Below are 26,422 nucleotides of genomic sequence, written 5' to 3'. Positions count from 1 at the left end.
TAGATCTTAGTTATTACTGACTTTCGTATTTTATGAAATCCTCTTCCTTTCTGATCCTCATCCCACTTTTCCTGCCATTTTTCCATTCCTTTTTTCTTGATTATTGTTTTTCCTTCTCCTTTACCTAGCTGAATAGGTATTGTAATTTCTTTTCTTAGTGATGCTTTTGCTAACTTGTCAGCCGTCTCATTCCCTTTCACCCCCTCGTGTGCTGGTACCCAGCAGAACTGTACATCCACACCACCCCGGTGAAGCCTTAATAGGCTATGTTGTAGTTCTATTAGTAAATATTCTCTGTCTGATTTAGTTGACTGTATACTTTCTAAAGTTGCTGCTGAATCTGTGCACACCACCACCCGATCTGGTCTGACCTCCTCCACCCACTGCAGGCATACAGTGACAGCCACCACCTCTGCTGTGTAAACTGACAGTTGATTTTAAATTCTCTTAGAGATATGTACATTGAATTCTGGAATGAAAACACCAATACCCACACACTCATGTTCATTTTTAGAGTCATCTGTGAATATTTTTAGGTATCTATAATATTTTTGTCTCAGATATACATTTGTTTTAACTCCAGTTTCTGTCAAGCGCCATTCTCTTTTCTTTTCTAGAATGCTCATGTCAACTTTTGTTTCTGGGTACAGCCATGGAGGAACATTACTTGTAGGATTAGCTTTTGTAAACTCCAAGTTCTCCATGCCAAACTGTTTCACCTTATCTCCTATCTCCCATCCAAAGCCTCTTCTCTGAAATGTAGAGTATTCCCAACACGGTTTTAATGTATTAGTTGAGGGGTTTTCATCACCATTTCCTTTCAGTTTAACCCAGTATGTTAGTGAAAATTTGTCCCTCCTCATCTCCAATGGTGTTTCTCCTGCCTCTATTAGGACTGCATTAATTGGTGTTGTTTTCATGAGTCCTGTGCATATTCTTAAAGCCCTGTATTGTAATCTGTCTATTTTTTGTAGAGTAGTTTTTGCTGCTGCTCCATATATTATACAGCCATAGTCTATTGCTGACCTCATCAGTGCTTTATATATGTCCATTAGAGCTTGTTTGTCTGCCCCCCAGTAGCATCCAGCAACAGCTCGTAAAAGATTTATTACTTTTTTACATTTTGTTTCTAAATGTTGGATATGGGTTTTCCATGTGTGTTTATTGTCCAACCAAAGGCCAAGGTATTTAAACTCCGATACTTTCTGCAGTGGTTGACCATACAGTGTTAAGTTTACATTATTAACCTTCCGTTTGTTATTATCATGTAGCAGGATTTACTGACTGAAAGTTTGAACCCCCACTCATATGACCACCTCTCCACTTCCTGTATAGCGCTTGCAATATTCCTGATAACATGCGTCATTTCTGCTTCTCATCCATATGGTACCATCATCCACATAAAGGGCTGAATTAATACTCCCATTTAGTTTTGAAAAAATATCATTAATCATGATATTAAACAAAAGTGGACTAATGGCACTTCCCTGGGGAATACCATTTTCTACCTCTAAATCCTGAGATAATGCTATTCCTACTTTAACTTTGATTTTTCTGCCTGTTAAGAAATTCATTATCCAATTAAAGACTCTTCCACCAATACCCATTTGATTTAGTTTTATAAGAAGACCATCTCTGCACATTGAGTCATAAGTCTTCTCAATGTCAAAAAACACAATAACCATTACCTCTTTCATTTTAAAAGTCTTTTCAATTTCATTGCTCACTCTTACTAAGGCATCCACTGTTGAGCGCCCTTTTCTGAAACCACACTGATTATTATTTAGCAGCCCTTTCTGCTCCAGAAAAAAACGCTAATCTATTTACAATGACTTTCTCCATCCATTTGCAAATGTGAGATGTTAACGCAATAGGTCTGTAATTGTTTGGGTTTCCAGGATCTTTCCCCGGTTTGCTGAATGGCAGTATTACTGCCTCCTTCCAGCTCCTGGGTATCTGTCCCTCTCTCCATATTTTATTAAAAAGATTCAATATTATCTGTAACGTTACTTCAGGAAGCTGTCGGAGCATTGCATAACAAATCTGATCCTGTCCTGGAGCCGTATTTCCTGTGCCTTGTAAGGCTGTTTTAAGTTCTTTCATTGTGAACTCCATATCTAATGTTGAACTACAATTCTCTTTTTTCTCCCAGATGTTTTTATGTTCCCTAAGAACCTGCTCTCTCTTTTTCCTGTGTAAATCATCAAGGTGATCACCACTATGAGTGGCAATAAATGTTTTCCCAAGTAGCTCTGCTTTTCCTTTGTCTGAAGTTACCAATTCATCCTCATTAATCAAAGCTGGAGTTTTACCTGATTTTCTATTACCATTCATTTGTCTAAACATAGACCATACATGAGCTAATTTTGTTTCTCTGCCAATGGTGGAACAGAAATCTCTCCATGATCTCTTCTTTGCGTCTTTAATTATTTTCCGAGCAAGAGCCCTTTTTCTTTTGAACTCTATAAGGTTCTCTTGTATCATGTTTTTCATTAGCTTTCTAAAAGCCCTGTTTCTCTCTTTAATGGCTTTACTGCATTCCTCATTCCACCAAGGAACTACCCTCCTCCTACTCCCTGTTGTTTTCTTAGCAACAGTCAGATTTGCAGCATCTAGAATATGGTCTGTTACCTGTTTTGCATAGTCCTCAATATCTCCTTCAAGACTAATAGAGCCTACTGAGGCTTCACAATAGTGTTTAAATTTCTTCCAGTCAGCTTTATCAAAGCACCATCTTGTAAACGTGCAACCCTCTTGTTTAGATACCTCTTTATTCATTTTAATTAGTATTGGAAAATGATCACTACCTACCAGAGAGTCATTCCTAACATTCCATTCACAAGCATTAACTAAAGAGTCAGACACTAGCGTGAGATCTATACATGAAAATGTACCTCCATTTATATCGAATCTTGTCCCTTGTCCATCATTAAGACATACAAGTGATCTTTCATCTAAAATGTCTTCTATTATAGAACCATTACTGTCTGTGTGATTGCTGCCCCATAAAGTATTATGTGCATTGAAATCTCCACACCATATTTCTCCTCTGTGTGGACTTCCAGCCACTTCTTTTAACACTTCTACATCCAGATTTTTACATGGATTATAGAAATTTATTACCTTAATATTTCCCTTAATTCTTCCACTGCATATCTCAAGAATTACACACTCAATATCAATAGGTGAAGCAATCTCTCTATAAGCTAACCCATCTTTAATAAATGTAGCACACCCTCCACCATTCTGATTATTGGCTCTATCATGCCTAACTGAACTGAATCCAGGGATTATAAAATCTAAGTGAGGTCTCAGCCAGGTTTCCTGAATACATATTACATCTGGGACAGTTTCTAGAGAGTAAATATATTTTTTGAGTTCTTGACCATTAGCTATAAGACTCCTTGCATTCCATTGGAGAATAAGGAGGACCATAATTAATGTTTTAACTGACAGTTTGTACATTTCCAACTGATTCATCCGTTGACAATAGAGCATGGATTTGGTCAGCTTTTAGATCTTTCATTTCAAGGAACTTTCCTGCTGCCTCCACAATAGTTTTGATTTTATCACTTTTCCTCGTCATTTGAGTGGCTACATTAACGGTATGGCAGATAAAGGCCACAAACTGGATTTTGTTGATAGCTATGGTGTTTTCTCCAGTCTTACATTTGTGACTGCAGACACTCTGTACAGGGTTCTGCACCTGGCTTTCTCTTGTATGGGCTTTATCTTGCAGTACTTTTCTTTGAGCCTGCTCACTTACAATGACTTGGTGTGTTCCCTCCACTCTGACTTTCTTGAGTGCTTCTGCATATGATACCTTTTCCGTTATCTTAACCCTCTGAGCTTCTCTGGCTTCTTTTTGCACCACACAGCCTTCATATGCTGCACTGTGATCTCCACCACAATTACAACATTTAACTTTAGCGTCTTTTTCACATTTTCCATATTCATGCTGTCCTCCACATCTTGCACATCTAAGTTTTCCATTACACTGTTTGGCAATGTGCCCCATTCTTTGACAAGCAAAGCACCTGAGGGGTTTTGGGATATACTCCCTTACATTGAAATTTATGTAACCCATTTGCACTGATCTGGGGAGAACTTTCTCAAACTGAAGTATCACAGCCGTGGTATCTTTTAGTACCCCATCCCTTTTATTTTTGATTCTTGAGGCCTTAATCACTTTACCACCTTTAATTTCTTTTTTGATGTCTTCCATAGTCATACTTAAAGGTATTCCAGAAATGACACCTCGAACACTTGCTAAGTCCCCGGGTACGTGAGCCTTCATTCTCTCTCCAAGCAAGGTAGACATACCGAGAATTTTCTCTTGTTGTTGCTTGCTGTTTGCATGTATCATTACTCGTTTATTTTTCATAAACTTCGCAAACTTGATTTTACCAATCTCATCTTCGATTGCTTTAGTAAGCTTTATCGGGTGGTAATGCCCTCCGTCTTGATTAAACTCAATCACTACCTTCCAGTCGTTTGTTTGACCATGTTGGTCCTGCTTCTGAGGACTGTGTCTTGATTTTTTCCTCTTAGTGGGTTCGACTTCGCTGCCATCTGACCAGTTTAACTCCCGTTCTTTCCTATTCCTCTCTCTAGCCGCCCTTTTCTGTCTTGTAGATCTGGATATCATCCACTCCATTTCATTCTCACTGAAACCATCTGAGGTAGTTGACATGATGATACAGTCAAAGTACAGTTTATGCAACCCGCCAAACAGTTTTCAATCCTACCACTCTCCAACTCACGCGATCCTGACGTTAGCTTCGTGACCCCTCCTCTCTCCTCCCGAGCCTCTGGTCTCGAGGCTTCCGTGTGGCTGGCATTATGAAGGTCGAGCCCCTTGCCCAACCAATCCGGCAGCGGTGACGTCACGCTCGTTACCCATTAGGCGACCGTTGACACTTAAGGCCGAGCCCCTTGTTCAGCCAATCCAGCCGGCGCAACGTCACAATCGTCTAGCGAAACAACTGCACACCTGTTAACATAAAACACAAGATCTCTGGAAAAAGGAGAGGTCTAACTCTCCACTAAACATGCTGGTCAAATGTATATACCTACATAGACATAAACACATACACATAATAAACACACAGGCGGCCGGGGGACGTAACAACAATAAAACATCAAAAACATCAAACAGTCAAAAAAACAGTGTTCAATCGAGATAACAACATAACAGCACAAAATAAATGTATAAAACACTGAGTTAACAATAAAATTACAAAACAGGGAAGGCTAATTTAAAAAGGTACGATTTCAGTTGACGTTTAAAAGAAACCAGGGAAGTGCACTGGCGCAGGACAAGGGGCAGAGCATTCCAGAGATGGGGGCCAGAATCATTGTCTATGTGGTTCCTCCAGTCTTAGGCGTGATTTATACTTGTGCGTCAGCTCTGTGCAGACCCCACTCCGTAGCCTAGCCATGTAACCTATGCATCTGCCTTTGCCATTGTGAGCATTTTTTCTTGTGCGGTGGTGTGTCTGTGTCACTCTACAGTTACACCTCCAAAACACTAGTTGGCGGCGGGGTTTCTATGAAGTGCTGTTAAGTTTAGTTGATTCAAAACACACCCAAAACACACATTAAACATGGCTTAATAGCAACAATAGTTGCACAACTACACAAATTGGCTTGACTGAAGCAAACACTTATATTTTGCTGACACATTTTCCCCACAAATACAACAGGCTTTTGTTAATAGCACAAGCCTATGGCATTTTACATTGTATAAATTAGCCTACTGGCTAGCAGAGATTTTCTCTACTCATATGAAGCCAGGTTCAACAGCAACATTTAACAAAGGTAAACTTTTGGCTCTATTGCAACTCACAAGGTTCATGGACAAAATAACTGTGATACTCAACACGTTTTCCAAGCAGATACAACATGCTAACGTTATTAACACAAGCCTATGCCATTTTACATTGTATAAATTAGCCTAGCAACCTTTATTGTTTTCACAATGTATTGCTTCTTGTCTGTGAAATTAACATAAATAAAAGCTTTATTTCTACTGAGGGAAATGGTTTAAGCTTCCACGAATAGACAGGAGGTCTGCGTTGCGGCGACATGCAGTGACATTTATGTGGAGGTGCATGTAGGGCTATGGTGTAGGGTACTGGGTAGGCTCCATGTCGACGCAGAGCCTACATCGTAAGTACGGCAGACAGAAGTATAAATCCCACATTACAAATAACTACTAGTTAGCAATCCCTGTGGTAAACTTTTCATGAATCATGTCTCTTCACTTGTCCTGTCTAATCCACCACAAGAGGTGATTTTCAGCACTGCATTCAGTCTCTACATGTTGACAGAAACCTGCAATTCATTTGTTCTGAAGCCATAAAATATTCCAATATAATCAGTCAGTCAGGTTTCTGGATTGAGTTCCTCAGAGAGCTCAGAGCTGCCGTCAGGAGCTGTGTGGTCAGAAACAAACTGTTAGTGTGAAACTGTGAAGTCCACTCATCCTGCTCTGAACTTTTATAAACAGCAAATACAGAAAACACACTTGAAATAATCAGCACAATAATGTGAAACCTGTTTTAATCTGATTTGATCAGTAGAAATAGAATAAGAGTAAGTTTTACTTACGAGATGAGGGAAGTTTGGCTGAAATAAAAAAAAAAGAAATTATAATTTAAGTTACAGTCGGAAATGCCAGAATATATAAATCCATTCCATCCTTCTGATTAGTCCTTACTTTATTTACTTATCTCTTCTCTCCTACATCATTGTGGTTTAGTCGTATTATGACAGGCTCTGAGCCTGACAGCACTTACTGTTGGTTGTATAAAATTGAGTTGCAGGGAACTGATGTTTGTTTCAATTAACTTCAAATGCAACCAGGATAAAAGCATCAACTCAAAGGCCAAAATCAAAGAACTAGAAAAGCCAGTTAAACAGCACCTTTCCTCTTTTTGTAAACGATGAATCCAGAGGCAGCGACGAGGACGAGAACAACCACTGCTGTAGTGATGGAGACGGTGATGTCACTGGGCTTCTCTGATAACAACAACAAAAACAACAATGAAAAATGAGACTGGTACAAAAGCAGGTCAGAGCATCCATCCATCCAACATTTCATTCACACATACATATGGATTTGTTGCTGTGAACTAAGACTGACTTGGACTTGAGTTAATAGAGTATAACGGGCTCTTATCTTAAAAAAAAATGTAATCATATGTGTTGGATTTAAAATGACAGACACTGTGGCACATTTTGTTAAAAACTAGAATTACCTCTTCATGGTTGTGTGCCCCCTTTGAAACAGTTTATTTTTATATCCTTGTCTGTGACAACACGGATGCTTCACACACATCTTCCCCCCGACAGCACAGAGGATCTAAACAATCAGCACAGTTTCAAGGTGGACACCCAAGATTAGTGTCACCAATTCAGTATCTGAGCAAATGTCTCTCCTTCTGTTTCTGAGTTATGATGCTGAATAATTTTTGCAGAACATTATGATGTCACAGTGAGGTGACCTTTGACCTTTTTTTCCTATCATCCTAACACTTGTGTGAAATTTGTCACAATTACTGTATGAATTAATTAGTTATGACCAAAAGCAAGTTGTGTGAGGTCATAATGACCTTTGACCTTCAACCACCAAATTCTAATCAATTTATTCTTGAGTCCAAGTGGACGTTTGTGTCAAAGTTGAGCAAATTCCTTCAAGGTGCTCTTGAGATATCACATTCACGAGAATGGTACAGACGGACAACCAGAAAGCATAATGCCTCATGCCACAGTTATCACTGGCGCAGAGGCATAATAATACAGGAATCAATGTATAAGAAAATAATCTAAAACTGGAATAATCAAGGTTAAAGTTGTCTTCAGTTTAGCAAACCTTTCATCCTCCAGCTCTCTTGGGTGTCACTGGCTTTGCAGAGTGATATGTAGGAGTTCATTTTTGCTAGGATTATAGCTGTGTGCATTCTCTTGTAGAGACCCTGGCAAATTGTTTGGCCGGTATTCGGCCACCTCTACCTGTCAAAATAGCAGGGTGGATCCCTGCTGTTTTGTCTCCCTTCTGTTTGACTTCCAGCTTTTTGGGTTTGATCAATATTCTCCCTTAATTTGCTGGTTTGGCTTGCCGATGTGGCTCTCCAGGAATGTCCTGATAGGCAGCGGCTTATAGCTGTCTGGGCCCACGCTTAAAAGGACATTCCGCTGTTTTAAAACATTTCATTTGTGTTAAATTTAACATTTGGTTAATATGTATTTTGTATGTTATAATTTAGTGTTGTTTATTGTTCTTTGTGCTTTATTTCTTTTGTTTGTTTCACTTAATTACTTGTGTTTGTCCACATCAGTATAGCTTGACATGTTTTAAAGCGACACTTACCTTTCTGGAAATGTTACGCTTTTCTTTGTTTTGGTTAAAATGCTATTAATAAGCTGTTGGCACACTAAAATGTAAGTGAATTCCACCAGAGATACAAACTCATAATTATACCATTCTCATATGGTTCTAAGAAAAATCATTGGCCGAGCGTCCTGTCTGTCTTCCCCACATGGAGGCCTCCAAATGACGTAACCGCTCGCGGCTCTGCTTTCTGCTTTTGAGCGATGGCGAATACTGATGCAGCTTCATCCTGGGCTAAAAAGGGACGAGATGGTGGCAGAGTTTCTGCTGGACAGGTATTTTTAGTTTGCCTCTGATGTAACATAGGCTATAACGTTATATATGACAACACAGCATCCAGTTGCTAATGGCTAATGTTAGTCTACTGTAGCGTACCCTCTGAAACATTAACGTTATCTTCCTTGTGCGTTTCCACTTACTAGTAAAGTTAACGCTACTATCTAACGTTAGCACTGTAACCTTATTCTAAAACTCATCAGTCATCACTGACTCCGGTTAAGTTTTAAAACTCCAGGGTTGCGTTTGACTGTCTTGATTGTAATGTTAACGTTATAGTAACCAGACCTAGTTTAGCATATTTCTTCTTCTCTTGGCATGTTAAACTCGCGGGGAAAGCAAAATTCTCCGAAAAGGAGCAATGGTCACAATTTTGGTCTTAACCACTTTATTTCATCATAAACAACCCAGAAATGGGGCTCAAACTGCAAAATACTGGACTTCTCCTTTAACTTAAGGACTTATGCCATGTTCTCATACCCTTGAGCCACCTGGTGCTAATTCTATCTTATCGTAATGGTGAGTGAGACTTGATTTTCTTCTTTTCAATAGTTCATTTAGTTTTGTTAAACAAAGTTTCCCTCCTGTTTAATTTGAAAACAGCCTCTTCCCCCGTGGTATTTTTGAACCTGTGGGACCTTACTCCTTAAAATCTTGGCTCAGAATTTCCTGGTGGTGAAATTCCCCCAGGTGGCATTTTCGCAACCACCATAGATATCCTCTCTCTCTCGCCACATAAATACATCTTTCTCACATCTGTCACTCTTACCCATGTTGGTCCTGATCACTGCTTTGTCCAGTGTGGTGACGATGTGGTCCTTCACACCAGAGAGATGAAACACACAGTCGTACCTCCTCCAGTCTTCAGGTGGGACTGATGAAAGGTTCAGGTCAACACTCATCTGGAAGGATCCATCGTGGTTGGGGAGGATCTCTCCGAGCTCCACGCCCTCATGAATCTCCTCTCCATCTTTCCTCCAGAACATCATGGCTCTGTCAGGGTAGAAACCTGTAGCGTGGCAGCTGAGTGGAGAGGAGGGAGACTTCTGGAGGAGAGACACTGAGGGAAGGTCTGCACAGAGAGAAGCAAGTGAAGACATATGTGCACAGTAAACCTGGATGCTTGTTCATACCAGTGGAAGATAATTGTTCCTGGTCAATCTAAAAGTGATCTCAATCAACAACAGGAGGCATGAAAATTCTTCTGGGCAAAATTAAAAAAAAAAAAAGAATGAGTAAATATTCATCAACAATGCTGCTAATAAAACAGACTATGATGTAAATCATACTGAAATGTTTTTCCTCTGGGGGCCATGTTTCCTTGTAAACAAACAACAGTTATATTTCCAGTGTTTCTCACTATAATGCATTGTGTGAATCTTTGAGTTCTAACAAATGTGTTGAATGCATTATTTATTACACCCATTGTTACACCAGCAGCATGATGTGAATCACAACACCATCATGATACAGACAAACAGGAATCCACTTATAATAAGATTGCTCTACAGCACCACTAGAGGTCAAACACTCCATACGGTTCCTTTAAGTGAACTCAAGACACAACAGATAAGTCAGGCTGATAAAATGTAAACAACTTTTCTGTCAGATACATGCATGACATGTATAAGCCCATACAATCTTATGAGCATTAAAATATACGACTGCTACATAACAACCCATCAGCTACACCTACCTTAGCTACCTCCACACTGTCTGTATGTAGACCGAAAAGGGAATTCCACCACCATTTAAAAAACTCACTACAGTCAGAGAAGAAGGATCCGCCTGTTTTTGTGGATTACAGCAAAACAGTTCACAGCAATGTTCAATGAAACAGCAATATGTCTATTTTCAAACTTACTTAACTCATGCTAACTGTGCACTAACTACCACAGTCTCAGCTTTGATGGACAGAAACGTCACAGCACTCCAACATGTCAGTCTCTACTGATTGGTGAGAGCTAAATCAAACTTTACCGCCACAGAAAACAGTCAAACAGAAGTTAATGTCAGACAGTTTGGAGTGAAAATACAGCAGCAGTTCATTCTGAGCAGGTTGTATGAACATTGTTATGTTAATGAAACTACATCAGGTCATGTGATTCTACCTTTTCTCTGCAGAGAGCTCTTTCCAAAGGCCACATAAGTCTTCAGCCACTCAGGACAAACATGAGTTAAGAAGTTTTCATGGTCTTTTAGTCTGACTTTGTCAGCATCCCATGTCAGTTTGGTGACGACAGCCTGTGGTTTCGGAGCGATCCATGTCAGTGTCTTCAGGTCTAATGATATGAGGTCTTCTCCATCATAACCATACTGCATAAAACCATTAACCTCTCCAGTTTCATCATCCCACTCACAGCCACTCACCCTCTGGAAAATGTGGATACCTGAGAAACAGAGACTGTAATTACCAGTGATGTACAGATGATACCTCCAGTGGAAAGATGATCTTAAACATATTGTACATTGTGTGATGCTCTGCTATCCTCTCAATCAAATTACATTGGCCAGATGTTTGGCCCTTTCACACAGACCATAGGCTCTGTACATATAGACTGCTCGAAAAATTAAGGGAACACTTTCTGGTCATCGTATAACAGCAAGTGAGTTAAACTTCAGGGATATCAATTTGTCAAGTGATTGTGAATCAGTTTCATCTGCTTTGGTGCAAATGAAAGTGACAACAGGTTCAATGAAGAGGCAAAAGCAAGACTCTCCTTATCCTTCCTGACTGACTCCTCTCTAGATCTGTGTTCTGCTAGTGTCCTTGGAGAGCTGGACAGGGCTGTAGAAGGGCATCGACCCAGCAGCAGGACTACAAAATGACCTCCAGCAGGCTGCTGGTGTGCATGTTTCTGACCAAACTGTCAAACACTCGTTACTTCATCAATACGTGTGTTCAGCGAGCATGAACATATAAACATGTAGACAGTGATATTCAATATGCTCCGCCCACAGTCTCTCATCCACCGACACTAACATTATGTCTCACACAAGGACAGCATGCTAGTTCAGCTGATAGCGAACTGTAACTAATAAGCTCAAATGACAGCTGTCTGTCTGTAGACTAACTTAGTTTGACACTTATCTTAAAATACTTTTAAACTGAGCTGCAGGCTGAGACAAACAGCCCCAACTCTCTACACCAGCATGTAACCAGCCAAGCTGGCGAAGCCAAATACAGGACACACGCTGAATCATCTACGTCATCACGCTAATTTGAATCAATTTTCCAGAACTTTGAGGTGCGGTGGAAACGCAAACCACACAGATTACCAGGAATTATTTTACCCAGGTAAATACATTCCTGGTAATAAAAGTTCCTGGAAATGTTGGTGGAAAAGGGGCTTTTGATTTTCAGTGTGACTTTAAATCCAGCCCTCAGTGGGTTGATGATTTTGGTTTCCACTGACAGTTGTTACGTCATTTTGTTCTCAACAAATTAAACAATGTACATCAGTAAAGATTTTCAACTTGAATCATTTGTTCATCAAGATCTGATGTGTGATTTAAGTGTTCCCTTAATTTTAATAAGCAGTGTAGCTTCTGTTCAGGTCTTTACCGTGCCCTTATCCTGGGAGAGTTTATAACATTATAACATTTATAACATTTATAACATTAACATTAATCATAATCTAAACTTTAAAAAATACCAATTAATTTACTTTTCCTCACAGAAATGAATGAAATGCTGAGATAAAGGCCTACTGTATATTTAAAAGAAAAGTTTTCTTACACCCCTTTACATCATGAAGGCCTCGTGACCCTGTGTGAAGCTTTGGCTTCCCCGAATGAGGGCCCCGACCCCCAGGCTGGGAACCAGTGCTGAAATGAGTGCACTTTTCTGGTTTGACTTTTGGGAATGAGTTTGGGTCACTTTACTTTTCAACTAAGATACAGAGCATTAAAATACAAACTGTACCTCCACTTTGGTTGAAGCGCTGCTTCAATCTGTCAGTTTCGGCTTTGGAGACGTTTGGCAGGATCACAAGACACTGTACAGTGTACCACTCCAGCTGCTGTGGATTGTCTTCTAATGCTGTTTTCACCCAGTCCTGTTTCACTTCTACGACCTTTATATTGGTGTCGCAGTAACCCGCCAGAAGGTCATCAACCACTGCAGCACCCACAAGCTGTGGGTATTTTAGGATTCCAGAAGATGCAGTGAAGAAAAACTTCAGGGAGTGTTTTACTGCAGGACAAATGAGGAACATTCAGTTTAAATATACACATCATCATCACCCATCATAAATATGATATATGTGGCAGGCCCGTGCACAGATATTTTTGGGGGGGCCAGTGCTCATGCAAAAAAAGGGCACCTCTCTAATAATTATTAATTGAAAAAATACCCCAGACCCAGGAAACTCTTTATTTTCCACGTTCTGGTAACGTTGTCTGCATTGACTTATAGTGGAAATGTATTTATTTATGAAAAAAAAAAAAACTAAATTCAGGTGGCAGGCGACAATTCAAAATAAAAAATATGATAGAATATAAGACAGTAACACTCTCAGGCATTCTGTACTGCTTTCAAATATTTATTCTCCTGTAGATCAACTTGTCCTATGTCATGTTGTGTGCTGAGTCAACACATTTTACTGTGTGTAAATGACGGAGCGTGTTCTGCAGAGAGGTTTCAGTGGTTCTGGATGTACAGAGTAGAAACTGCTCTGACACAGCGACACACTGAGGATGATTTCTGCCTCAAAGTTTTTAAATATGAAGTTAACAGAGTGCTGAAGAGAAAAGACTCTGTTGAGGTAGTAGTAGTTTGGTTTTGGCTATTTACATCAATTTTTCTCTTGTTGTTACGTTCCCATCAGAACCCTTTAATTTAACCTGCGATCCATCTAAATGCTTTATTTCCTGTTGCTTCAGAAATAAGAATAAAGTCACATTTTTAAAAATTCAATCCACCCCCCGAAGACCTTGTAAACAAAATTTTGAATTTACAAGGAAACTGCTGTGATTTCATTAAATAGTCATAATAGCCACTAATTCTTATAATTATCTTATAACACTTTAAATATTAATAAAGAATCCTAGAGAACAGGCGCCTGCAGCTTTGCTCTCCTTCTCTATGCAAGGCATGTGCAGCAACAAATTGCATTCAGATTTATTTAAATTAAGTATCACAGCTGCAGCATGGGGGATCTAAACATTATTTCAAGTTCAGTTTTGGTTTATAACGACACGTGGACATGGGAATGTAATTTGGTGTCTTACTCTGCTCACCGGGCAGCTGTGAGGTGGGGGGACAGGAACACGTGGGCCAAATTTAAAATAAGACAAAATAAATAATAAATGTCCAACAAAAAAGGGCATTTATCTAGTCAGAGCGCAAAAGGGCAGGTATTCATTGTGGTCAACTTTAAACTTACAGTCTTACCAAATTCTAAAGTACTGTAGAAGTAAAAGTGAAACTAAACAAGTGTTTCCTGGAGCTACGCAGGAACAAAATACAAACAAAATACAGAGCTCAATGGAAAGTGAAGCAAATATTCACAGTGTGATCTCACCTGATGATGACACGTGACACAAGAGAAGCAGCAAATGTAAAATTTTCATCTTGTTTTGATGAAGAAGTGACCGTGCTGGGGCAGCTGCTTGTTCCGCATTTTCTTGGTAGTTGGCACTGGGGGGGGGGGGGTCCTCCTCCTCTTCCTCTTCCTCTTCCTCTTCTTCTTCTTCTTCTTCTTCTTCTTTCATTTAATGGCGGATTACAACCAACTTTTTCAGGTGCATACCGCCACCTACTGTACTGGAGTGTGTAGTGTCATGGTGTGTACTTCAGGTTACATTCTAAACAGGAAAAAGAAAAAACAAAACACGGGTAAAACTCCCTTATACTTTATTTTCTAATACTGTGTCTTTGAGGAAACTAAATACTGCCCTGTAACATTCCCTCATTTTCCCACTCATCCCTAAAATTCCTTCCAAGCTCCATTCCTGTTCCAGCTCATACATCCTATCACACAACCTGTTCCTTTCTAACTCATACTTACTACATTTCAAAATGACATGCTCAACACTCTCTGGAACATCGCACCCATCACATTTATCAGACGCAGACTTTGCCATTAGATACAGAGTTGATTTTAAACTAGTGTGTCCTAGTCTTAACCTGGAAATGATTACTTCTTCTCTTCTGCATTTTCCTTTAAAAACCTTTGTGTTAACGGACTTTTGTATTTTATAGTAGTGTCTTCTTCTGCCACGAATCTATCACTGCCTTTCTGATTATTGATTTTGCCTCACCTTTTCCGAAGGGAATTTTCATTATCTCTTCATTACTTAATCTTAAAGTTCTTTTGGCAATATTGTCTGCTTTTTATTACCACTAACACCTACATGTGCAGGAACCCAACAAAATTGTACAAAAATTCCACTTCTGTGTAATCTCCACATTATCACATGGGGCAGCAGTAGCTCAGTCCATAGGGACTTGGGTTGGGAACCCGGAGGGTCGCCTGTTTGAGTCCCCGTCCGGACCAAATATGGAGCGTGGACTGGTGGCTGGAGAGGTGCCAGTGGTGCTGTGGCAGTTCTGACCTCTCATTGTTCCGACCTCTCATTAGACCAACGTTTCGATATGTGATTATACTGTACTATACTGTATTTGTGTACCATAGAGGATCAGCAACGAAACAAAAGTAGGCTACTGGTCGAGATACAAGTGTCATAGAGAGGAGAGAATGAAACACCATAACCTCCTGTTATTAACTCTGGGGTCGGGGTTGTGTGGGGTGCTCTCCGCGGTGCTGAACGGCTCCCGGTGGGCGTATTTCAGCCTTGATGGTGCGCCGCGACCGGCTCTGGGTCAGCTGGGAAAGGCTTGAGGCGAAGCAGGCTCACAGCTTATGTGTTTGCCACTTTCTTTTTCATTTTAACCCACACCATGATCTTTTCCTGACCCTAACCAAGTGGTTTTTGTGCCTAAACCTAACCAGACCTTAACCACAGGGCATCATGATGATTTCGGAACAAAGGGACTTCGGAACAATGGGTTTAATATGGTCGGACCAATGGGATGTCGGACCAATGGGCTGTCAGACCAATGGGCAGACCCCCCTGCCAGGTCACCTCCTGGGCACTGCCGAGGTGCCCTTGAGCAAGGCACCGAACCCCCCAACCGCCCAGGGTGCGTCACCAAGCCAGCCCCCTCACTCTGATATCTCTCCACTTTGTGCATGTATAGGTCCTGTTTGTGCATGTGTGTGTGTCTTTCAGACCTGTGTGTAATTGACAGCAAGAGTGAAAAAACTGCATTTCCCCTCAGGGGATTAATAAAGTATATAAAATTAAATGAAATTAATTAAATTAAAAAAAATCATTAATATTTCCATCACTAGATCCTCTCTTATTGATTCATTTGTATTTAAGCTCTGAAGAACTGCAGTGGAATCTGAGCAAATGACCACTCTCTCAGGCCTAACCTCTTCTATCCATTGTAATGCTAGTATTATGGCTGCTATTTCTGCAGTAAATACAGACAATCTATTATTGATTATTTTACAAATACTTACATTAAACTCTGGTATGTATATTCCTGTTCCTACTTGTTCACTCTCTGGATCTTTAGACCCATCTGTAAAAATGGGGAGAAAGTTGTAATAATTTCTCTTCAAATAATCCTCAACATAATGATGTTATCCATATTCATCTTGCTCCACTCGCTCTTCTGTTCTACAAGTTGTAAATTTACAGTGGGTACTGGGAGTATCCAAGGAGGAACATTGCCCCATACAACACCAGGGCCAAATTCCAAATTATTTAATCCATATTTTCCTGCTATAGACTTGATATTCCATCCAAACCCTCTCCTTATATGCTGTTGTGTATACTCCCAGCAATCAGAAAGTACCGCTTTTGCAGATTGATTTTCTCCATATCCATTTAGTTTAACCCAATAAGCTAAAGACAACTTTAATCATCTTAGGTGTAATGGTAATTCATCTGCTTCCACCAGTAATGCATTAGTTGGAGTTGTTCTGACTGCACCAATACTGATTCTTATAGCTCTGAACTGAATTCTATCTAACTTTTCCAAAACACTCTTAGCTCCATACACCATACACCATACAACCATAATCAAAGCTAGATCGTATTAAGGCCATATATATCCATTAAAGATTGCTTATCTGCTCCCCATGCATATCCCGCCACTGATCTCATGAGATTCAACACTTTTTTACATTTAGTCTCCACCTGTTTAACATGATTTCTCCATATACATTTCTCATCAAACCACAATCCTAAGTATTTGAACTCACTTACCCTTTCCATGTTTTGCCCATATAATTTAAGCTGTATATCTCTTAGCTTTCTTTTCCTGGTAAAGAGCATGTAGCAAGACTTTGTATCAGACATCTTGAACCCCCAATTATAAGACCATCTCTCTACCTGTTGTATAGCCCTCTGAATGCAATTAATCACATGGATGATATTTCTCCCTCTTTTCCATATCGCCCCGTCATCTGCATAAAGTGATGACTCAATATCTCCACCAACATTTTGAAAGATATCATTTATCATTACGTTAAACAGGATTGGGCTAATAGCACTACCTTGGGGAATGCCATTTACTATTTCAAACTCCTCTGAAATAGCATCCCCAACTTTAACTCGGAATGTCCTATTGGATAGGAAGACTAGAATCCAGTTATACATTCTTCTGCCAATACTCATTTTAAACATTTTGATTAGCAGTCCCTCTCTCCACATAGAGTCGTATGCCTTCTCAATGTCAAAATACACTATAGCCATGACCTCTTTCATACTAACTGCTTTTTCCGCCTCATTACTAACGTTCACCAAAGCATCAACTGTAGATCTTCCTTTACGGAATCCACTTTGGCATGAGCTAAGCAGTCCTCTTTGTTCTAAATAATATGATAATCTCCTAACAATGATTTTTTCCATCAGTTTACACAAGTGTGATGTTAAAGCTATTGGTCGATAGCTTCCTGCACTAGCTGGGTCTTTACCAGGTTTAACAAAGGGTAGGACTAGAGCATTTTTCCAGCTGCTAGGCGTTACACCTTCTCTCCATATCTTATTAAACAGATTTAATATTATTTTCAGACCTTCATCTGGCAGTTGTCTGAACATAGCGTAGCATAACTGATCTTGACCTGGAGCTGTATATCCTGTTCCTTTTAAGGCCATTTCCAGCTCATGAAATGTCAGGTCCATGTCAAGTACAGATCTATTGCTATCCTTCTTCTTTGTTACATCATTATTAGTTCTTAATATTTCTATTTTCCGCTGTTTATGTTTCTCATCCAAATGATTTCCACTATGTACACCTGCAAACATTTTCCCCAGATCTGCCTTTTCCTTATTTTTAATTGCTACATGATCTTCCTCTATCAACACTGGGATTTTAGCAGATTTCCTTTTCCCACTCATCATTTTAATCATTGTCCAGATGTCACCCAATTTTACTTCTTTGCCTATGGTGGAACAGTATTTCATACATTCATTCCTCTTGGTTGACTTAATTATCTTCCGTGCCTTAGCTTCGGTAATCGATCAAGTTTTCTTGACTTGATGATTTCTTAATATTCTGAATGCTATAGCATTTTTGCATTCATCACTCCACCAGGGAACCATTTTCTTTTGCCCGCTCACTGTACTCTTATGAATACATGGTGATGCAGCATCTGTAATTACAGATGTCACTGCTGCTGCACAACTATCTATGTCATCTTCAATCAATATTCTTTCAGCAGACTCACTACAGCATTTCCTGAATTCTTCCCAGTCAGCTTTAGTGAAACACCATCTTTTAATTACATAGCTTTCCTGCATATAAACATCAAAATTTATAGAACACCATATTGGGAAGTGATCACTCCCTATGTTGTTCTCATTCTTTACATTCCATTCACACAAATTACTCATATTACCAGAAACCAGAGTAAGCTCTATGCATGTTACTGAGTTTCTTGTAACATCCACCCGGGTATCTCTACCATCACTGAGGCAAACCAATGATCTCTCCTCCATGAGTTCTTCAACTACTTCTCCATTTATGTCTGTATGTTCACTTCCCCAGAGAGTGCTATGAGCATTAAAGTCTCCACACCAAATTTCTCTCCTACCAACATATTCTGAGATTTCATGGAATGTCTGCATTGACAATTTCTTACAAGGATTGTAGAAATGGACTAACTTAATGTCTCCTCTGGGACTACACATTTCTATCGCTACACATTCATGTTCATTTGTTACCTCAACTCTTCTATATGCTATAGCATCCTTAATAAATGTCACACATCCCCCAACTTGTTTGTTGATTCTGTCATATCTAACCGAGCTGTAACCTGGCATAATAAAGTCCAAGTGTGGCTTTAACCATCTTTCCTGAATGCAACATCAGGTTTAACTTCCAGATCAGCTACAGCCTTCTTAAATTCTTGCCCATTAGAAATTAAACTTCTGGCATTCCAGTGGAGGATATGTATTACCATAAGGATACTAATCACCTTGAGACAATCCATCATAGTTTGCAGGACTCAAAACCTCATGTATCAGTTCAGCTGTGACTTCTTTTATCTCCAATATCTCTATCGCTGCCTCTACAATTGTCTTAACTCTGTCACTTTTTTTCTTTTGTTGCATTGCCATATTAACCACTTTGCAGATAAAAGCAACAAAATTGATTTTATCCACAATCATTGTGTCCTGATTAATCCTCTTTAAATATGGATTTGTCTCCATTTGGCTGTGTTTTGGTGTGGTAGACGGTGTATCCATTACATGTCTCAGACTTCCTACCGCTGTGTACCACATGTGTATTGCTGGATCTGATTAGCTCCCCTTCCTTCACCTTTTTAACTGCATCAGCATGAGATACCTGATTAGTTACTTTATATTTCTGCACTTCTCTGGCTTGCCTTTGAACAGGACATCCTCCATAAGCAGCACTATGATCACCGCCACAGTTACAGCATTTAATCTTTGCATCTTTATCACACCTTCTATATTCATGTTCATACCAACTACACTGAACCCAGGCAGGCCAAGGCTATCCAAAATGCAAGAAATAGCCCCAAAACCACTGCTAGACCCAGGGCCAGAAAAAACTATGCTAACTCCACACCTGAGAAGCCAAGGGCCAGGAGAAGTATCGCTAACACCACACCTGATCAGCCAGATACCATCCTGATCGGAGACTCAATAACCAAGCATGTAAGAATGGCAAAGACTGAAAATCTAACAGTGTCTGACACGTCTGTCAGGGAGCTAACTGAGCTGTTGCCAGTGATCCTCTCTACACACCCCAGTAACATGAGGATCATCATCCATGCTGGGTCTTTTGACATTCTACGAGGAAAAACTGGCTCTGAGATCCTGAAAAAAGACTTTTCCCTGCTCCTGGAGAAACTGAGTGACTGTCAGTCACAAAATGTGTTCATTTCTGGCCCCATTCCAACCCTGGGGAAAGGAATCGAGTCTTTTACCAGACTCCTTGCCCTGAATACATGGCTGACATCGGCATGCTTCACTCATGGGATAAAGTTCATTGACAATTTTAACATCTAAGGATCGTTTTCAGCGTGATGGGATTCATCCGAACATCACTGGATGCAGACTACTCGGGGCCAACCTACGTCATGCTCTTGGAAGGCCATACCAAAACAAGAATGGACAGATAAGAGCCAAGGACAAGTACGTGGCACAGAGACAGACAGCCTGCATCCCTCCCCCTTCACCTGACCCTTTGCTCCACATCACCCAAGGCATTCAGAGGATGTCCCTGTCCCAGTCAGGGATCCAACAACCCCCCTCCTGCCCTTCACCACAACCACCAAGGAGCCAACGTCGCCCCCCCCCCCCCCCCCCCCCCAGCACCGGTGCAAACACTAAGGAGCCAACGTCGACCCTCCCCACCACCACCACAATCACCACGGAGCCAGCGTCAACCCCCCCTCCACCACGCTCACCAATCAAGGGGTTAGTTAAAGCTGCCACTCTAAAGCTCAGTCAAATTGATGAACTCTTAAATAGTAGCCCTAGACATCATCACTCAGGTGCCTGTCAGAGATGAGACAGACCCCATGCCGCTTCCTTAAACATACCGGCAATCTTAAATAGCCGGTGGCATGGTCAAACACATCTTGAAATTGAAAAGCATCAGCCAGAGTCATCTCCAAGGTCTGTCATTCCTGTTTTGACTAGCATCAGGAAAAACAATGTGTACTCGAAGCGCACAGCTACTCTATCTAATCTTACTCCAGTTATGCGTCAACCACAGACTGTGTCAGACAATGTTAGTACACTAAACTTAGCTTTATTAAATATCAGATCTCTGGCTGGCAAGTCACTATTAATTAATGATTTTATTATCAAGAGAAACCTTGATTTTATGTTTTTAACTGAAACTTGGTTAAATGAAAACAACAATGCAGCAGTATTTATTGAATCAGCCCCTCCAAACTTCCATTTTATCAGCTCAGTTAGAGAACTCAGGAAAGGAGGTGGAGTAGCCACTTTATTTAAGGATGTTTACCAGTGCAAACAGTTGTCATATGGGAAGTTTGAGTCTTTTGAATATGTTGCACTGCAGTTGAGATCCTCCTGTCAAGCAGTATTAGTAACCATTTACAGGCCCCCAAAATATAGTGCACACTTTGTTGATGACTTTTCTAAACCATTGTCTGTTGTCTGTATTGATTTTGACTGTGTTGTTATAGTGGGTGATTTTAATATTCATATTGATAATCCCAAAGATGGCAGTGCGAAAGAACTTTTCTACATCCTGGACAACTTTGAACTTTCCCAGCATGTAACAGAGCCAACACACAATAAGGGACATATTTTAGATCTAATTATCTCCAAAGGGCTCAACATTTCTGAGGTTGTGGTGACTGATGTTGGCTTTTCTGATCATTACTGTGTTTTCTTTAAAATGGCCATCTCCGCTGACACCAGTAAAAGTACAACAGGGGTAATCAGAAAACGATATATCAACGAAAAGACCTGTACACTATTCACCCAGGATTTTATACCCACACCAGCTCTGCCCTCAGTCTCTGTCAATGATCTGGTTCATAGTTTCAGCTCTAAAGCTATGAATATTATGGACAATATTGCCCCCATGAAGGTCAAAGTTGTCTCTGGTAAGAAAAAAACACCATGGAGGAACACCACACAGGTAAAAGCTCAAAAAAGAGAATGTAGAAAAGCAGAACGCAGGTGGCGAAAAACCAAACTCCAGGTTCATTATAACATCTATAAGGAAAGTCTGCACATCTATAACTTGGAGCTAAAAAGGGCGCGGCAGTCCTTTTTCTCTGAGATTATCAACAAAAATAACAACAATGCACGGACTTTATTTACTGTTGTTGACAGACTGACAAACCCATCAGCGTCAGTCCCTCCTGAACTGCTATCCACCAAGGCATGCAATGACTTTGCTTCTTTTTTCACAGACAAGATTTTAAAGATAAGACAGACAGTCTGTAACTCCAACACAGTGGCTATTTCACCTGTGCCTCATAAGACTACTCCAGTTAATTTGGCACTTTTTCACCCATTAAATTATGCTACTTTGACAGACATAGTTAGAAACCTTAGGTCCACTACCTGCTGCCTTGACCTACAAGCTTTTTTAAAGATGTTTTTAACTGCATAGCATCAGATATACTACAGATAGTCAACTGTTCTCTTCAGTCAGGCCTTTTTCCAACGCCCCTGAAGACTGCAGTCATTAAACCTCTCTTAAAAAAGCCTAATCTGGATGCCTCAGTAATAAATAACTACAGGCCCATATCAAACCTACCATTTTTAGGAAAGATCATTGAAAAGGTTGTTTTTCAGCAACTTAACACCTTCTTGGAGCAAAACAATATCTTTGATGCCTTTCAGTCTGGATTTCGAGCACATCACAGCACTGAGACTGCACTTGTAAAAGTTTTAAATGACATTCATCTGAGCCGTGATGCATCAAAGATTTCGGTTCTGGTATTACTGGACCTCAGTGCTGCATTCGACACAGTTGACCATAAGATACTGCTCAACAGACTAGAAAAGTTTGTGGGACTTTCTGGCACTGTGCTAAATTGGTTTAAATCTTATTTACAAGACAGGGATTTCTTTGTGTCACTTGGCAATTATGAATCTGTGTGAACAAAGTTTACATGTGGAGTTCCTCAAGGGTCCATTCTTGGGCCTCTTCTGTTCAACATCTATATGCTCCCTCTTGCTCAGATTATGGAATATCATAACATCTCCTACCATACTTATGCAGATGACACACAACTTTACATAACAGTGTCACCAGATGACTACAGTCCCCTACATCTGCTAAATAAGTGCATTGACGAAATCAATACGTGGATGTGCCAGAATTTTCTACAACTGAACGCAGAAAAAACTGAGATAGTTGTTTTTGGCCCCAAAGAACAAAGATCAATAGTCAGTGCTCAACTTGACGCCATGACACTAAAACCTACAAATCAAGCCAGAAATCTTGGTGTAGTTCTGGACTCAGACCTAAATTTCAATAGTCACATTAAGACAATTACTAAATCAGCCTACTACCACCTTAAAAACATAGCAAGAACAAAAGAATTTCTGTCTAAACCAGATACAGAAAAACTTGTTCATGCTTTCATTTTCAGCAGGCTGGACTATTGTAACGGTGTCTTCACAGGCCTGAGTAAAAAATCAATCAGACAACTGCAGCTCGTCCAGAACGCTGCTGCCAGAGTCCTCACCAACACCAAGAGAGTGGAGCACATTACACCAGTGCTTAAATCACTGCACTGGCTTCCTGTGTGTCAAAGGATAGACTTTAAAATCTTGTTACTTGTCTATAAAGCACTAAATGGTCTCCGGCCTAAATACATCTCTGATATACTTGTACGTTATGAAGCATCCAGACCCCTCAGATCATCTGGAACAGGTTTACTCAGTGTTCCCAGGATCAAAACCAAACAAGGTGAAGCAGCCTTTAGTTTCTATGCTCCCCGCCTGTGGAACAAACTTCCAGAATATCTGAGGTCGGCTGAAACTGTCAGCTCATTTAAATCAGGGCTTAAAACATTACTATTTACTGCAGCTTACCAGTGAACTAGATATGTAACTTATTGTTAGGATAATCTGTAGCTATTGTTTTTATATTTGTCTGCTGTTGCTTTTGCTTTATGTTTGCTTTTTAAATGCATTTTCTGCACTGTTTTTCTTGCTTTTAGCTTTTGTTTTTAATGATCTATTGTTTCTTTAATGTTTTATCTTAACGTATTTCCCTTGTAAAGCACATTGAATTGCCTTGTGTATGAATGGTGCTATATAAATAAAATTGCCTTGCCTTGCCTTGCCTTGCCTCCACATCTTGCACATCTTAGTTTTCCTTTATCTTGTCCTGCAGTGTGTCCCATTCTCTGACACTTGAAGCAACGCATTGGTGCTGATATAAACTCCCTGACATCATAGCTCAAATATCCCATTCTTACTCTTTTGGGCATCATATTTTCAAACTCAAGGAGTACTGATAAACTGTCCGTTTTCACACCATTTCTTTGTGTTTTCATTCTTGTCGCTTTCACAACTTTACCTCCTTTCACTTCCTGGATTATCTCATCCATCTTCATTTCCAATGGGACATTATAAATCACTCCTCTAAGTTTTGCTGCTACTCCAGGGATATGAGCACTGATCCTTTCTCCATTCAGTGTTTCAGCTTTAAGAAATCTATCTCTTTGCAGTTTATCTTTAGCAAATATCAGTAGTCTTTTGTTGCTTCAGAATTTAGCAAACTTGATTTTACCCATTTCTTTTTCAATTGCTTTCATAATTTTAACTGGGTGAAAGCGTCCTCCTTCTTTTTTGAGAGTCACTATTATTTCCATTCAACTTCATCCACTCTTCTCAGACTGGCCGACTTAACTTTCTTGTTCATATCATCTCCCTCCAAGCTAGAAGTCGCACTGCCAGAGCTGTTGCTCCTATCTTTCCTCTTTCTGGTTATCTCCTGCCATGCCATACTTTCACTGTCATTATCTCAATCCGTACTATCACCCATGATGGCTACATTCACGGTACAGTTGTTGCAAATCCGCCAAAAATAGCCCTCCGCTCCTTTACCTCGTATCTTCAAACAATTCAAACTCGTGCTCTCACCCACTCCGACCGCTCTCGCGTCCTCGCAGCTCTCGTCGAACCGTGTCCTCCTCCTCTTCTTCTTCTTCTTCTTCTTCAATGATCAAAGCAAACAAGGAAATAGGCAGGTAGGGGAGAACGGGGTTGGTTGTCACACTCATTATAACTCGCCCACCAGAGAGCGCTGTCACACAATATTGGTATTGAAATGATCAGAATTGGGAACAGAGTTAATCTACATAGTCCTTGCTGGAGTGTGTTGCTTGACCTTGAGGTGAGAGGATATGACTTTTTTTCATGTCAATTTGTAAATATTACACTCTTCACTATTTTTCTTCTGGGCTTTTACACAATGGGTTTCTAACAAAGAAATTGTTACCATTAAAAAGTATGAAGGGAAAGCTATAGTTTTGGTTGTCATTTGCTAGCCAGGTAGTTGTTGGATGGTTGCTAGCTTTCTTGATAGCCAAAAATTCCATTTGGGGTTGGTTGTTCACAGGAGATAGCTGTTTTTCATGTCAGTTTGTAAATATTAAGCTTGTCAGTATTTTTCTTCTGGGCTTGTTTTATAACAAAATATTGTTACCATTAAAAAAATAAATTAAAATTAATTAAGATCAGTTGGGTTTATAACAAAACAACTGTTACTATTGAAAAGTATGATGTAGTATAAAGTATTAATTAAAATTAATATTGAATTCTGTCTTTTATGTAAAGGAACATGGGGAGAAATTTTGTTAAAAAGACAGACAAGGGCCAGACTCCACCAGATGTGATGATGATGGCAGTCAGGGAGCTGAAATTAAAGCAGAAGACTATCCGGAGCACTGCCAAGATGTTTGGGATAAATTATAGAACACTGGCAAGATATTGCTCCAAGACAGATGTGCAAGAGATCGCAGGGAGGGACGCCTGCCCATCGGTGCCAGTGGGCTATGTGAAGAACTGTATGGTTCTGAGTCAGTACGTTTACATGCACAGCTTAATCGAGCTATGCTCAAAATTCAATTTTGGCATCTAATCGGCCTTCTGTCCTTGTCCCAGTTTACATACAACTGACAAAATCGAGTTACTGACAGGAACGTGTCCTCCTCCTCAACACTAGGTGGTGATATGCGTCATTTCAGCGGGTTAATACGGCCCCCTTTCCGGTTGAGCTATTACGTCACTTAATAATAAACAACTGGAGTCAGGCGGCAGACCGGCATTTTCAAACAACAGCAAGATGGATAATCGTACAGCTTTGTTCATCTTGTACATAAGTACGCGTTACTGATTGTGCAGATAAGGTGCACGCTATCCCTCGTGGTCATGGTGATTTCGAGAGGCAGACAAGAACGCCGTATGCTGTTGGAGGGCTACAACAATAGCATGTCTTTGATTCTTCCGGGGTCATACGCCAGCACAGGGGGTGTGGAGCATGCGCACATGCATTGTCTAGTTTAACTCCAATTAAAGTGTATACATGCAGGAGAAAATTGAATTCCGATCGCATTATCTGGGTGTCTTAATCGGATTTGGAGAACTCCGATATTAGTCGGAGTAACGCGTTTACATGCACTTCAGTTGTCCAGTTATAGTCAGATTAAGGCAATAATTCGTTTTTTTCAAGTGTCATGTAAACATACTGAGTGA

General features: G+C 40.1%; 1 protein-coding gene across 1 annotated transcript; it reads right to left on the bottom strand.

The window, feature by feature from the left end:
• Positions 1-2,447: 2,447 nt before the first annotated feature.
• Positions 2,448-24,885, bottom strand: LOC117263554 (major histocompatibility complex class I-related protein 1-like). The gene is made up of 8 exons (XM_033637054.2): positions 24,809-24,885; positions 14,197-14,479; positions 12,597-12,866; positions 10,783-11,061; positions 9,441-9,743; positions 6,928-7,023; positions 6,613-6,630; positions 2,448-6,437 (listed from the first exon to the last, which is right to left on the bottom strand). The coding sequence occupies exons 2-8, from the start codon at positions 14,384-14,386 to the stop codon at positions 6,388-6,390; spliced, it is 1,206 nt and encodes a 401-aa protein (XP_033492945.2). The 5' UTR covers positions 14,387-14,479; positions 24,809-24,885; the 3' UTR covers positions 2,448-6,387.
• Between the last annotated feature and the right edge of the window lie 1,537 nt (positions 24,886-26,422).

Source organism: Epinephelus lanceolatus, chromosome 16 (assembly GCF_041903045.1).
Source record: "Epinephelus lanceolatus isolate andai-2023 chromosome 16, ASM4190304v1, whole genome shotgun sequence".
In the NCBI taxonomy this organism is placed as follows: Eukaryota; Metazoa; Chordata; class Actinopteri; order Perciformes; family Serranidae; genus Epinephelus; species Epinephelus lanceolatus.
Note: the sequence above shows the minus strand (reverse complement) of the source record. Positions and strands in the feature narration are given on the sequence as shown.